The sequence below is a fragment of the Caenorhabditis elegans genome, chromosome II (assembly GCF_000002985.6).
Source record: "Caenorhabditis elegans chromosome II".
In the NCBI taxonomy this organism is placed as follows: domain Eukaryota; kingdom Metazoa; phylum Nematoda; class Chromadorea; order Rhabditida; family Rhabditidae; genus Caenorhabditis; species Caenorhabditis elegans.
In genome coordinates, this window is record NC_003280.10 from 8,509,833 (window position 1) to 8,523,490 (window position 13,658).

General features: G+C 34.8%; 4 protein-coding genes across 5 annotated transcripts; all 4 read left to right on the top strand.

Annotated features, from left to right (window-relative positions):
• Positions 1-5,221: 5,221 nt before the first annotated feature.
• Positions 5,222-7,090, top strand: ctg-2 (CRAL-TRIO domain-containing protein; the record flags this gene model as incomplete). Of its 2 annotated transcripts, none has more annotated exons than NM_001267227.3 (5): positions 5,222-5,408; positions 5,518-5,803; positions 6,029-6,155; positions 6,205-6,461; positions 6,510-7,090. In NM_001267227.3, the coding sequence occupies 5 exons, from the start codon at positions 5,222-5,224 to the stop codon at positions 6,877-6,879; spliced, it is 1,227 nt and encodes a 408-aa protein (NP_001254156.1). The 2 variants fall into 2 exon arrangements, with proteins under 2 accessions (NP_001254156.1, NP_001367210.1); NM_001381528.1 differs by having other exon boundaries at positions 5,258-5,408; positions 6,510-6,879.
• A 227-nt stretch (positions 7,091-7,317) lies between these two features.
• On the top strand, positions 7,318-8,575 carry rnh-2 (Ribonuclease H2 subunit A). The gene is made up of 4 exons (NM_063395.5): positions 7,318-7,414; positions 7,476-7,783; positions 7,833-8,061; positions 8,107-8,575. Exons 1-4 carry the CDS (start codon positions 7,321-7,323, stop codon positions 8,367-8,369), a joined length of 894 nt encoding a protein of 297 aa, NP_495796.1. The 5' UTR covers positions 7,318-7,320; the 3' UTR covers positions 8,370-8,575.
• Positions 8,576-8,677: 102 nt separating this feature from the next.
• T13H5.8 (Lipid scramblase CLPTM1L) lies at positions 8,678-10,864 on the top strand (the record flags this gene model as incomplete). Its single annotated transcript, NM_063396.6, has 7 exons — positions 8,678-8,809; positions 8,853-8,990; positions 9,039-9,367; positions 9,412-9,798; positions 9,840-10,272; positions 10,322-10,398; positions 10,445-10,864. 7 exons carry the CDS (start codon positions 8,678-8,680, stop codon positions 10,647-10,649), a joined length of 1,701 nt encoding a protein of 566 aa, NP_495797.1. The 3' UTR covers positions 10,650-10,864.
• Positions 10,865-11,090: 226 nt separating this feature from the next.
• cht-2 (GH18 domain-containing protein) lies at positions 11,091-13,658 on the top strand. The gene is made up of 9 exons (NM_063397.6): positions 11,091-11,155; positions 11,455-11,546; positions 11,587-11,694; positions 11,753-11,850; positions 11,892-12,266; positions 12,318-12,387; positions 12,439-12,987; positions 13,029-13,389; positions 13,436-13,658. The coding sequence occupies exons 1-9, from the start codon at positions 11,098-11,100 to the stop codon at positions 13,603-13,605; spliced, it is 1,881 nt and encodes a 626-aa protein (NP_495798.2). The 5' UTR covers positions 11,091-11,097; the 3' UTR covers positions 13,606-13,658.

Consider the following 13,658-nt stretch of genomic DNA (forward strand, 5'->3'; position numbering starts at 1 on the left):
AAATGAAGTTCATTGAAAATTCGGTGTTTTGCTGATGAATAGTCAACAATGAAATGGCTCAAGGGAAACTAGACAATGGCAAGCAAAATGTGAACAAACTTTGGAAACCACTTTGCATATGTTGAAGACGTCATAGTACTGTAGATGGAATAGCTAACTTGACTGAAATAAAAAATGGCACAAAAAGTTATAGAGTTAGCAATTTCATGCAATTGCGCTGAAGTAAGTAATTTTGTAAGCTTGTTATTGTGGCCAAAAATTGATTTACTTTCATCCGAATTTTTTTTTACTTTGACACACCATTAAAAAACGTTTAGTAATTTCTGACACGTCTCATTACAAAATTGAGGCCATTTTAATTCCAATAGAGCTATTACTCAAATTTATTTTCTCAGCCTTTAACTGTTTCTGTTGTAAACTACCGTACCCTACCAGTTACTAATTTATTATGAAATTGTTTTAGCCCTTTGTAGATGATGAATGATGTATTGAACTGTATAAGATTTTGAAAAAAAGAAGTGAGTCACAAAATGACAGAGGTGTCTATATCTCTTTAATAATGAAAAGAGCATAGACTGCTCTCGATAGGTAACTCGAGATATCGTTTAGTTTTATGCCGGTCTGCGGTTAAAAAGACAGACACGAGAAGAACGTAAAACCGACGAATAGGAAAATCTTAAAGAAATAAAGAAAAAGAGGATCTCTGTTGTGTTTTTCTTGTCTCTGTTTTTCAAATGTTAACGACATGATGAGACAAACGGCGGAGCTCCTGCAAGGGAACGAGAGCAACACAGAGAGAAGGACATTTAGTGGTGTTCCCGTTCTCATCAAATGATGAAAATGTTTTGAGGAACAAACTTTGAGAAAATGTGATGAATAAGCTTCAAGACAATTTGAGAAATTTGAAACAAATCGGAATATTAAAATTTATTCCAAAATTGATCAAATATGTTGCGACATTGAAGAGGTTCATGCTTGAAATTGGGAATTCAAGATGATTATTGAAGCCAATATTTCGATGCAATCAGAGTTTTCGTACTTCACCAAATGATGATCACATTCATCAAGACTATCATAACATAAACTTTGGCATCAAAACATGGCTTAAGATATCAGAAAGAGATTGGGTAAAAAGGATAAAGGTAAGAAGTAGGTGGGATCTTGCAAAAGGTTGTAAAGTGGAACAACAGAAGGAAGGAAACAGAAGTAAGGAAAAGAGAAGAAGCAAAAGAAAAAAAGGAGGTGACGAATGAGTTATCTGGCAACGGGTTATCCGGAAGACGAGGGACACCCCACCACTCAAACATCATTTATCAATTGGTATTTCCATTTAAGAAACATTAAAAAGGGCATCGACCTTCAAGTTTTCTTTTTGAAAAAAAAAGTTATTAAAATTGAGAATTTGTTTGGTTTTTGAAGTTGGAGAATCATAAATTGAATCTGTTTTTATGAATCCCAATTGTATAAGCTATATTTGATTAGAGGTTCAAATATTTCCTCCATCTTGGAATACCCTCCAGCAATTATTATTGAAGATTCATTTGACATTGGTTATAGAACCCTAGCTTGGAAAAAAGTCTAACAGAAGATTGTAATAGTCTTGCAGGTACTCAGCACTTTTATTTTTTAGGTTCAGTCAATTTTGCAAAATTGAAAAGTTCAGAACTTTAACCGGAAGTTGAAATAGATGAGAGGCGAAAGGTGTGAAGAACTTTGTGAAGATATTGAAGAACCAGCAAGTGTGTGTGCTCAGGCTCCGTCTCTATCTGTTCTTGTCACATTTATCTTTCAAAAAGTACCTCTTTCCGTGTGTTTTTTTCGATCATAATCGATTTATCAAAGCAGAAGATCAAGGATTTCTCTATGGATTGATAGACAAACTTATAATTCACTGAGTTATTCCCTGATAAACCTAGGTGAAAAAAATTTTCAGGATTGTTATGCAAATAAAGTCAAATACCCAATAGCTTTAAATTATTAAAATTTTTTGAATGGTAAGTACAAACAAAATTATAATTGTTGAACATGAAACAGAGGAATAGCGAAAAAAAAAATTCAAAACCCGAAGTCGTTCATCAGAATACGAGATCTTTCTGCGCCTTTGCACAAGGAGTCCATTTTAGGTTTTTTTGGTGAGGGAGTTCGTTTTTTTAATTCTGTGACGTAGGGGGGTTAGTGAGATATTTTCAAAAAGCACAATATATTGTCTAGGGACCTTGTTTCGAATATCAAGAAATATTGGAAAAAAGTGTAAATTGAGTGGCACTACACGGCAGAAGTTACAACCAGTGAAGACATCCAGAATTGAGCACAAATTTATTATCTGCTTATGGAAAAACTTCTGAAAAAAATTATCTATATACATATTACGTGAACAAAACTCAATGATAAAACTGACTTGGAGCTCAATGGCGATTTTTTCTTGTGTGAGTTTCGAATTAAAAAGCTGCCAATAAAACTTAACGAAGATTTGGAACTTAACTTCTGTATTTTAATTTCTTTTCACATATTGAATTTTTTACTAGTTTTCAGCCAGTTTTCATTTCTCGTTTTCCAATACAAGCCAGTTTGAAATGAGTCATCACATTCGGAATGTTCAATATCACCTGCTCTCTGGTTAAACTTGACAACAAGAGTATTTCTAAATTCAGTAAGTCAACAACATTCTGTTAACTCGATGAACAATATAAAGGAGGGCTAATTTCATTTTTATTGCCACACAAAGGATGACCTCGAAAAACTTTCCGCAAATCTTGCAGAAAGTCATTTGAATGACCATTAATTTTGAAAATTGCGTTCTTTGTTTTCTTGGTTTCCCGAAACAGTTATTATAACGGTTTGAATGTCTTATTTATCTGTAGTCTAACTTCAGAGCAAGTAACTGGTCCTGTTGGCGTACTTACCGGCCGAAACCTGCCTTGAAAGCTGGCTTGTTTTGCAATAAAGAAGGCTTTCCGGGTCAAGTCGCTTTCTTATCAATGATTAGACAATTTCGGTTTTTCAGTTTTCAGAACAGGCGGAATTGTTTCTCTGATTAATCTTTATGTTTTTTTTAAGTCGGTTTATTCAAATTCTCAACTTCAAGTTTACATCTATTTCTGTCTTTTGTGCTTTATCCCACTTCACACAAATTATCAAGACGAGCCTGTTAGACTAGACTAATTGTCCGGGAAAAATAAACGGAAAGAAACAAAGTCTCATGTGTGTATTTGTGTTCAGCAGGAGGGAATAGATTCGTAGTGAAAGGAGAGTGCAGGCAAAGACAGTATTTGCTCCTTTCCGCCACAACACCCGACAGTCCTTTGCTTCCCGAAGAGAATCGATCGGAGAATTACTAGAGTCTCATGTTTTTCGTTTAAATTGTGTTTTATAAACGCAAAATTTTGATTTTTTGTAAATTTCCAAAGTAAGGAATTTTCCCTGTTGATGTGATCGTTGTTTCGCTTATATTTAGCGAAAAAAAATACTGTGGAATAATATGGCAGATTCTCCATGCATCACTTGTTTTTGAAATGCATAGAATTAACCTAAAACTCTGAATTTTCCAACTTATCTCAAAATTGATAGAAATAGTCAGGAATTTTGGTTGTATAGTTGTTTTTTGGTAGTAAATTTCCTTTCCGTATTGTTATCTTTCAAAATTACAGAAAATTAAATTATCAAAAATCAAACAGCTTAATTTTAAAGAAGATCAGTCCAAATGCTGATCATTAAATAAAATGTAAAATTGTTACTTCCAAGACAATTTGGAGCAGTTTATGATAATTTTGAAGAAAATGTAGATGTTGAAATTATAATATAGTGAAATATAAAACATCTGATATCCTCGTGTTTTCAATGTCCCATCTTAATTATCAATTTTGATTTAAAAAATTATTGGCTTAAATTTCAGAAACAAAGTGACAAATTTCCAAAAAAAAGGTTTCGAAACATGTTCATAACTTATTCTCCGTCTCTTCCAGGCATACTTTCCTCTCTTATCGTTACTATAATATTATTCTTTCTCTCCCCCTCATTCTCTCTCGAAACATTTCTCTTTGGTAGGTGGAGACCGCCCGTTCTCAAATGGCTTCTTTTTGTCTATGTCTCTCTTTATCCTGTAATATTCAAATTTTGGTTGTCAAGGATTCTCCATTTTGAAGAATAAGCCGATTTTCTATTCGGATTTCAAAAAAAAGTTTGGTTTTCTTTTTTCTTTTTTCTTTTTTCTTTTTTGTTTTTCGTGAAACGGGGCCGAGCAAAGGCTAACTATGCATTTTAAGAAGACATTTCAACGAATAAAATTTATTTGAAAATTTAAATGGGATTATTCTCTCGAATGAAATCCAAGGAAAATGATGGTAAATTGCTTTCCATTTTTATTTTGATAATTGTACTATGTCCTTCATCATCAGTTTTTCGTCGTACAAGTTATCAATTATATGGAAAACTGTACGATGCCAACTAAAAACAAATGGTGGCATTTTTTTGATAAATGTTTTTCTTCAAATGCTTAGTATAAGTTTACCGTTGACTTTGTAACACTTTTTAAAAAGTTAATAATTAAAAAAAGATCAATGCAGAAGGACTCCAGCTAAACTACAACATTTTAGATTTTCATAAACCCGTTTTGGCAAACTGCCAAAATTTTGAACAATTTTGACTTGTTGAGAAATTAAGAGATTAAGCATTGTTGCAAGTTCAAAAATTAATACATAATTTTAGTAAAAAAAAAGTGCACATGTGCAAAAATTAATTTAAAAATGCGAGCTCAACTTATATATATATATATACAAAATTCTAGTTTCAAAATTTTGAGATTTGAAATGTACCTTTGATTCTCAAAAATAAAATTGGAATTTTAGTTTCAAATTAATGAAGATGAAGTCTTTCAAAATAGTGCATAGTTTATCTGCAGAGAATGAAAACATTATACTTTTAGTAGTTTTTTCACTGAAACATCTTATCACCAAATGAATTGTGTGCTCATTTAGTACACACAACGATTTTTTCGTGAAACTGTGCATTATGCTCTGTGTCAATTGATTCTTCTTAAAATGAAATCAAACGGCTAAAAATGTAGTCATGTGTTATTCGATATTTGTATCCTCTTTGATTTTCGATAAAGTTCGGTTCGCCCCGGGCGCCGTGATAAAATTTGTCATTTTACATATTCTCATTGATAACAATTATATATTTCTAACTTTTTATTATTCTCTCACACCAGCTTCTAGCAAAAAAAATGAAATTGACCAAAAAACGATTGTCAGGTGAAAGGATGTCTACAAGTACTGGAGAAATTACTGAAAGTGATCGTAAGCTTCTCGATGAACTCAGAAAAAGGATTCATAAAGAATTAGAATTAGTGAAAGAATATGATGATGATTTTTCACTTATGAGATGGTTAATCGGATGGGATCGAAAAATTGGTAAGACTTTTTGGAATATTGTTTAAACTGTAAATGTTTTTTTTATGAATTTTATGATGGTTTTGAAATATTTCGAAAAAATTGTAAAATGAAATAGATATATTTTCAGATGTTGTGGTTCCAAAAATCAAGTTCTCACTTCGTGCCATTCATGCACTTGGACTTGACCAAGAAGATCTCTCAACACTGGAAAAAGTGGCACAAAAATGTGATGATTGTAGTGTTCCACTTCGATACCTTCCTGGATCTTTAATCGGATTGGATCATGAGAATAATGTGGTCTCTCTTCAAATGATTGGACATCTTGACGCAGCCGGTCTCATGCCAGCCACAAGAAATTCGGATTTATACAGAATGAGAATTGCTGAAAGTGAAGGAGTCATGCAAATTATCAGGTATGCGTAGTTCAAGATAACGTCACTCTAGTCTGTGTGGCAAAAGTGATTGGAATACTGTTTACTCTGTGACTTATATGATAGCGGAAGAGAAAAATTGAAAAATAGAACACTGATATCGAATACCCGAAAATTATATTTTGTCCAGAGATTAAGAAACATTAGTTGCGAAATAAGATGTAGACTACTGTAATAATAATGAAAAATTAGAACTTATACTTTCAGAAAAATGGAAAAAGAGCAAGGAAAACCATTGGGAACATCTGTCATTTTCGATCTTGACGGACTTTCAATGGTTCAAATTGATTTGGCTGCTTTGAAGGTTGTGACTACCATGCTCTCGCAGCTTCAGGTACATTTTCCAGATTAGTCGTATTAAAAATTGAATTGTTTAATTTCAGGAGATGTTTCCTGATGTAATTCGTAAGATATTTATTGTTAATACACCAACATTTATTCAAGTACTCTGGAGTATGATCTCGCCATGTCTTGCCAAGCAAACTCAACAGAAAGTCAAGATTTTGGGAAACGATTGGAAACAACATTTGAAGGAGAATATTGGAGAAGAAGTGCTATTTGAAAGATGGGGTGGAACTAGAAAGGCTGAAACTGAATATGGAAATGTTCGAATGGGTGGCAAGATTCCTGCTGAATTGAAGTAATTTTGCAGAGGAAAATTTATTTGAAAAATAATCCTGTTTTTTAGGTATGACCCGGCCAACGATCTTCCAGCTGAGAAGCTTACCAAACTCAACGTTTCTGCTCGTTCGACAACATTTGTTCCCATTACTCTCGAAGGAAATGTACCAGGAAGAAAACTTTATTGGTGGTGGAGGCTGGAGAATAACGATATCAATTTCTCGATTCTTCGAGCAGCAGAAGGTGAAGAGAAAGTTGCAGAGCATGACGATGACTACATGGTGCATCCAAAATTCAAACTTCAAACAGACTTCGTTCCGGAAGATGGAGAAGTGTGTGCTGCGGAGCCTGGAGTATATAAATTCGTATTTGATAATACTCATAGCAAATTAAGATCTAAAACTGTCAAATATTTTATTGAGGTGCGGAATCCTTGAGGAACCGGTACACACTAGAAAATCGTATTTATTGTAATGTATACTTTCATAACCTATTAAAACGTTTATTTTATCCATCAGCTTATTTGTTGTATTTGCTTTTTAATTTCTGATTTTTCAAAATCATTCGAACGACGTCATAAAGTGCTAGTGATAGCTAATTATACGTTTGAAAGTTTTTCTGTGCATATAAATATGTGGGGTACAGTAATATTGTCCAAGTGTTGTTCGCGACCGAATTTTCCTAGTTATTGTCAATAGAGCGTATCTGCATACCATAAAGAAAAAGCTCGGCCGCATCACAATTTGAATTTTATTTCCACGATTTTTATTTATTTTATGTCATTATTCACTTCAATGTCTTTTTTTCTTGAATTAACCTTCAAAATGTATTATATGAATAGATATTTATTTTTTTTACAATATTTGTTCTCTCAGAGAATGTCACTGAAGTGTGAAACTGAACGAAGCAAAACGTGGAACAATTTCGGGAATGGTATTCCGTGCGTTTTGGGCATTGATGAAGCTGGAAGAGGTTTGTGGAAAATAATAGTCAATAATTGATAATTCAGTAATCTAATATATCCAAATTTTAGGTCCAGTGCTCGGTCCTATGGTCTACGCAGCAGCGATTTCCCCACTTGATCAAAATGTAGAGTTGAAAAATCTTGGTGTCGACGATTCAAAAGCGTTGAACGAGGCGAAACGTGAAGAAATCTTCAACAAGATGAATGAAGACGAAGACATCCAACAGATCATAGCATATGCTCTCAGATGTCTTTCCCCTGAATTGATCAGTTGCTCAATGCTCAAAAGACAAAAGTATTCGTTGAATGAAGTATCCCATGAAGCTGCGATCACTTTGATTCGAGATGCGCTAGCTTGCAATGTGAATGTAGTGGAGGTTTCCTGAAAATATATACAAGCTAAATATAAGGTATACTATTTTTCAGATCAAAGTGGACACAGTTGGCCCGAAAGCAACTTATCAAGCCAAACTCGAGAAATTATTTCCCGGAATTTCAATTTGCGTGACTGAAAAAGCTGATTCACTTTTTCCTATCGTCAGTGCAGCTTCCATTGCCGCCAAAGTCACGAGAGACTCGCGTTTGAGAAATTGGCAATTTAGAGAGAAAAATATTAAAGTTCCAGATGCTGGATATGGAAGTGGATATCCTGGAGGTCTTTTTATTTTATGAATAGTATATTTTATTATTTTTCTTTCAGATCCAAACACAAAGAAGTTCCTTCAATTAAGTGTGGAACCAGTTTTCGGCTTCTGCTCACTCGTTCGATCATCCTGGAAAACAGCCAGTACTATCGTTGAGAAGAGATGTGTTCCAGGCAGTTGGGAAGATGACGAGGAAGAAGGGAAATCACAAAGCAAAAGAATGACTTCATGGATGGTTCCGAAAAATGAAACAGAAGTTGTACCAAAAAGAAATGTGTACTTCAAGGAAAGACATATGAGCAATATTCTAACTTTTTGAATTATAACGAAATACTTACATTTTTCAATATCACCATTCATTTTTATTTTACCATTTTCTTTAACGCGTTTCTGATCTCCTCATATCTCCCTCTAAATATTTCATCACTTTGGTTGTATACCTCAATTTACTTGTAGTATATTCATTTTCTCTTACTTTTTCTGGTGAACTTTTCTTAGATACTCATTGAATAAATTTTGAAATTCTCCGATTTGTATTTAATGAAAGTATCATGAAATTCCGTTTTCACCGGATATTAATATTTGGATGAATCTCTCAAAAATTCTTTCAAAAAGTGATTTTTCCAGATGGAGATAAACCTGACAAAAATTGTGAGCACACTGTTCCTCAGTTTCATGTTCTACAACTTTTTTCAACTTTATAAGCTTTTCACTCCGGAGTTATGTACAGATCAGGATTCTGACGAATTGTGCTATTCGGTAAATTTTTCGATTGAGGCAAAACTATAATAACATTTTATAGCCAATTGTTCAACCCAACCACGAAGGATTGTACGATTTACTACAGCTTCGAGTCTATTTTTCAACGAAAAGAGATGCATTGGAGACACTTATCACGACTGTTGAAAACTTGCAAGTTGCCGATGCCTTCCAGAAAGATGTAATTTTCTAAAATATAGAATAACCTCATTTTATATTTTATTTTCAGCTTCAAGTGAAGATTCCGTCTTCGGTTGCTAAAGATGGCTACCTATATGCACATACAATTTTACTTCCACATAAATTTGATGGTCGTAATCCGATGCAAGCTTCATGGAAAGTGCACGTAGCGGCTCCTATGGTAGTTTTTCAAGAGCCAGTGGCCAAGACTTTCCAACTCTTAGGAGATGAAGAAGTCAAAGAAAAAGTCGATGAAAAACCGAAAAAGTCCAAGTCAAAAGTTGTTGAACTGGCCGCACATTTCCGAACAATTCTGCCGGTACGAATTGTATCTGAACCGAACCGATACGTAAAGACCAAAGTCAGTGGAGAATTGGCGTAAGTTCAATAAATATTTTATGAAAATATATGTTCGTTTTCAGTGACTTTCTGACGATTCAACGGCAGGATAAAAAAGAAGGATACCTTCCAATCATGTTTGTGGATGAAATGAGTATGAGAAGCAAGCATCTCTATGAACTCGCCGACTTCCAAAAGTCTGTAAACTTGACCATTAACTACGAACCAACAAGCGTTGCCAAGCTGCTTCTGCTCACCTCAACAGCTCGTTCGACCCACCAGCTCATGAAACATGGATTTAAAGATAAGGATGTTGATGAGCTTCGTGGACTTTTCACTGAAACCTCAATTGTTCTTTTGATGGTTACTTTCTTCGTATCTACATTACATTTGCTATTTGATGCATTAGCTTTCAAAAATGATATTTCATTTTGGAAGGGAAGAAAATCAATGGTCGGACTATCTACAAAGTATGAATAGCACATGTTTCCATTTTATGATTATTTTTCAGAACTCTCCTATGGCGATGCTTCTCTCAAACAATAATTTTCTTCTATCTTTTCGATCAACAAACATCATTACTTGTTCTGATTCCTGCTGGAATTGCTACAGTAATCGAATACTGGAAAGTCACCATAGCCTACAAAGTTACAATAACTTGGAAAGGAATCAAATTCGGAAAACACTCAACAGAAGAAGACGAAACTGATTCCATCGACTCGCAAGCCATGAAGTACCTGTCGATTCTTTTAGTTCCACTTGTTATTGGTGGAGCTATCTATAGCTTACTTTACGTTCCTCATAAATCATGGCGATCATGGATTCTGGAAACATCTGCTAATGGAGTTTATGCTTTTGGCTTCTTGTTTATGTTACCACAATTGTTTGTCAATTACAAGTTAAAGAGTGTGGCACATCTTCCATGGAGAGCTTTCATGTACAAGGTAACTTAAAATTACAAAATATTCATATCGAGATCTATCTAATTTACAGGCATTCAATACGTTTATTGATGACTTGTTTGCATTTGTCATAACCATGCCAACTGCTCATCGTATGGCCTGCTTCAGGTAAGAAACTTTCAGAGAGGAAGATATTATAATAATTTTGTATCAGAGACGATATTGTGTTCCTTGTATATCTCTACCAAAGATGGCTGTATCCAGTTGATTACACCAGAATCAACGAATTCGGAGAAGGTGGTGATGAGAAAGAAAAGAAAAACAAAGAGAAGCTGGAGCCTGAAGTTGAAGAGAAGAGCAATACCACAGAACAAGATGAATCGGGAACCATCAAGCGGAGAACTGCTAGAAAAACCTAAAATAGTCTCAGATTTTAAAGTATTAAAACCATCTAGACTTTAACTGTAACCGTAACTTATACAGTCTTTTTAAAACCAAAATTTCTACAAACTTGTTTTTATTTTAATAATTATAATGTGTTTATTTATTTGTTTGCCATTACTGGTTCAATTTGTTGTTCGTGTGATTTCTGCTGAATTGGAAGCCTCGCTTCCCTCAATAAACGAAGTAGATCATGATTCTCGCGGGACAACCAATAAGAAAGAGCCGTCCTTTTTCGTAAATGGACACGAAACGGACTTGTTTGAAGGCGCATTGCTTTTTGCTTTTCACACCTTATTTGAGCGCGTGTAAATACAAGAAATGTGAGAAATAGTGTGAGAACTTGTATAAACGCAGGAATACAGTGTAGAGATTGAAAAGCTCCTTGAGAAATGGAACTTGACTTCATTTTTGTCCGCGTAGCCAATGAGATTCGTGATGTGGATGTGGCTGTTCGTTGTGTGGATTACTGTACTTTTTGGAGGTATGCAAATTTATCGAACTTCCAGATATTTGCAGATTTATTATAAACTTCATTTCGAAGTTTAGATAAAAATTGGTAACAAATTAAAACAGTTATGTATATTTCATACTTATTTTGGTATTAACGGGTTGTCGGAGTCTTCATCGTAGCCAATAATGTAATAGCAAATGGTAGAAATGTGACGTCACAGGCGTACTTATATTTTAATTAGGTACACAACTCTGAAACATAAAACAGTATCTAAAAATTAGTTTTAATCGCTAAGGTCACAAAGAAATTTGATATTTAAAAAATTTCAGTGTCCAATGGTGGAATCCTAGACCGATCTTGTGGAAGACGAAGAGTTGGTTATATTACATCGTGGGGCAAACATCCATTTAGAGATGATCAGGTATTTTTATAAACTTTTCAGTTAACACTTTCAAATTAAGGCTGAAAAGCTGACACACTTAGTTTTCGCCTTCTTCGTCGTCGATTCAGATGGAAGTGTCAAGTTGGAAGGAGATGCTGCAAAAGCAAGATTGGAACATGTTAAAGAGGTATTGTCAAAAACTATTTAAAAGTTATAGGTTTTTAAAATGATATTTGATATCTTAGGTTGCATCTCGTCATCCAGATCTCAAGCTTTTGTACGCTGTTGGAGGCTGGGAAAACTCTCAATATTTTTCCGTTTTAACTGCAGATCACTCTAGAAGGTGTGTCAAAGGCGTGATCTAGAAAACACATAAAATTTCAGATCAATTTTAATCTCGAACTTTGTCAAAGTTATTAAAGAGTACGGTTTTGACGGTGTTGATATTGACTGGGAATATCCCGTAACAGGCGGTGCTGTTGAGGGTACTCCAGCTGATCGAAGGAATTATGTAAACTTGATGAGAGAACTTCGAAATGAGTTGAGAGATTTGGAATCCGAAACAGGAAAGTCGTATCTCATATCGTTCGCTGGAGCAGCAGGACATTGGGTCTTGAAACCAGGATACGATCTACAACAATTGATGAAATATTGTGATTTTGTGAATGTTATGAGTTATGATTATTTTGGAGCATGGGCTTCGAAATGGGGTGCATACACTGGACCCCCAGCACCATTACAGTTTGCTATGCCGAAAAAGTGAGCTAAAATTAGTAAGGGGAAGCGAAGAGCAACGAAATAATTTTTTAGATTCTCTGGAAGAATGAACGTACATGCCACGATGAAAGACTACAGTTGCCAAATAAAAGCAACTGATAAGGTAAGAAACATTTTGGTATTTGAGTTACCGTAACCGTTAATCAACTTCCAGATAAATATGGGTGTCCCATTCTATGGTCGTTTCTGGAAGAATGTGGGTGATGCTGTTGACTCAACAGATGATATGTGGAGAACTGCTACGGCAACTAATTCAGAAGGCACAAAATTTGAAGGTGGAGATGTTCAATGGAGAGATCTGCACGAGAAATTTGATACTACAAAAACCAAGTTTCATTCTGGATCCAAAACCCCATTCATTTGGCTTTCTGAACAAAAAACCTTTGTTGGATATGAAAATGCTGAAAGTCTCAAACATAAAGTTGATTATATAGTTGAAAATAATATTGGAGGAGTTATGATATGGGCAATTGACTTTGATGATGATCAAGGTACCCTTCTGAACTCTGCTGCAGCTGAATCTATTTGTACCACATCAACAAAGTCATTCAACTACAAGTGTTCTCCAGTAGACGACAAAAGATGGTGGACATATGATGATAATGAGGAATTGGCTGGAATGTGTGGAAAATCGTCTCCATTGATTGATGGATATTATCCCGTTTGTGATCCAGATGATCCAGGTCATGCTTGTTGTGGAAAGGTTAGTACCACCGTGAAAGGCTTCATAATACCGTTTTGCAGTATGGCTATTGCGGTTCCGGTGCAGAATTCTGTTCTTGTCCTGAATGTATTGACTATGGTGCAGATCCAAATTTAATTTTGAAAGAACCAGTGAAACCAAGCCAAAAGATCACATGGTACACATCGGATGCTGGAGAAGGGAAACGTGGACGATGTGGTCGAGATGTTCCACCTTTAGAAGGAGAAGCGCCAACTTGTAATCCAGATGATGCTAATGCTCATTGTTGTAGTAATGGAGGTTACTGTGGAAATTCAAAGGAACATTGTGAATGTAATGGATGTATTGATTTTGCAAAACAGAGAGATTTCAAATATAAACCATTAGAATGGTGGACATTTTCTGAGAATCCAGCCAACGTTGGTGAGGGAACAGGCCCTCAATTCAACTTATAAGAATATATCTTCAGGTCGTTGTGGTTACAATGCTCCACGACTTTCTACTGGAAAAATTCCAAAATGTGATCCGGATTCTGAATCCTACTGTTGCAGTAATAGTGGCTATTGCGGAAAAGGAGAACAATATTGTAGCTGTTTAGGATGTGCTGATTTCAAGGCAAATCCTGCATTTGAGTATTAAACTTTCTCACTACTTATCTGAAACTGTATATACCGATAAATTATTTCAATTGT

Bases quoted from the DNA above. Each gene is read 5' to 3' on its own strand.
- cht-2 (NM_063397.6), top strand. From the start codon at position 11,098: ATGAGATTCGTGATGTGGATGTGGCTGTTCGTTGTGTGGATTACTGTA. The intron at 12,388-12,438 runs GTAAGAAACATT...ATCAACTTCCAG, and splicing joins AAATAAAAGCAACTGATAAG to ATAAATATGGGTGTCCCATT. The intron at 12,988-13,028 runs GTTAGTACCACC...ACCGTTTTGCAG, and splicing joins GTCATGCTTGTTGTGGAAAG to TATGGCTATTGCGGTTCCGG.
- rnh-2 (NM_063395.5), top strand. From the start codon at position 7,321: ATGTCACTGAAGTGTGAAACTGAACGAAGCAAAACGTGGAACAATTTC. The intron at 7,784-7,832 runs GTTTCCTGAAAA...ACTATTTTTCAG, and splicing joins GCAATGTGAATGTAGTGGAG to ATCAAAGTGGACACAGTTGG. The intron at 8,062-8,106 runs GTCTTTTTATTT...TTTTTCTTTCAG, and splicing joins TGGAAGTGGATATCCTGGAG to ATCCAAACACAAAGAAGTTC.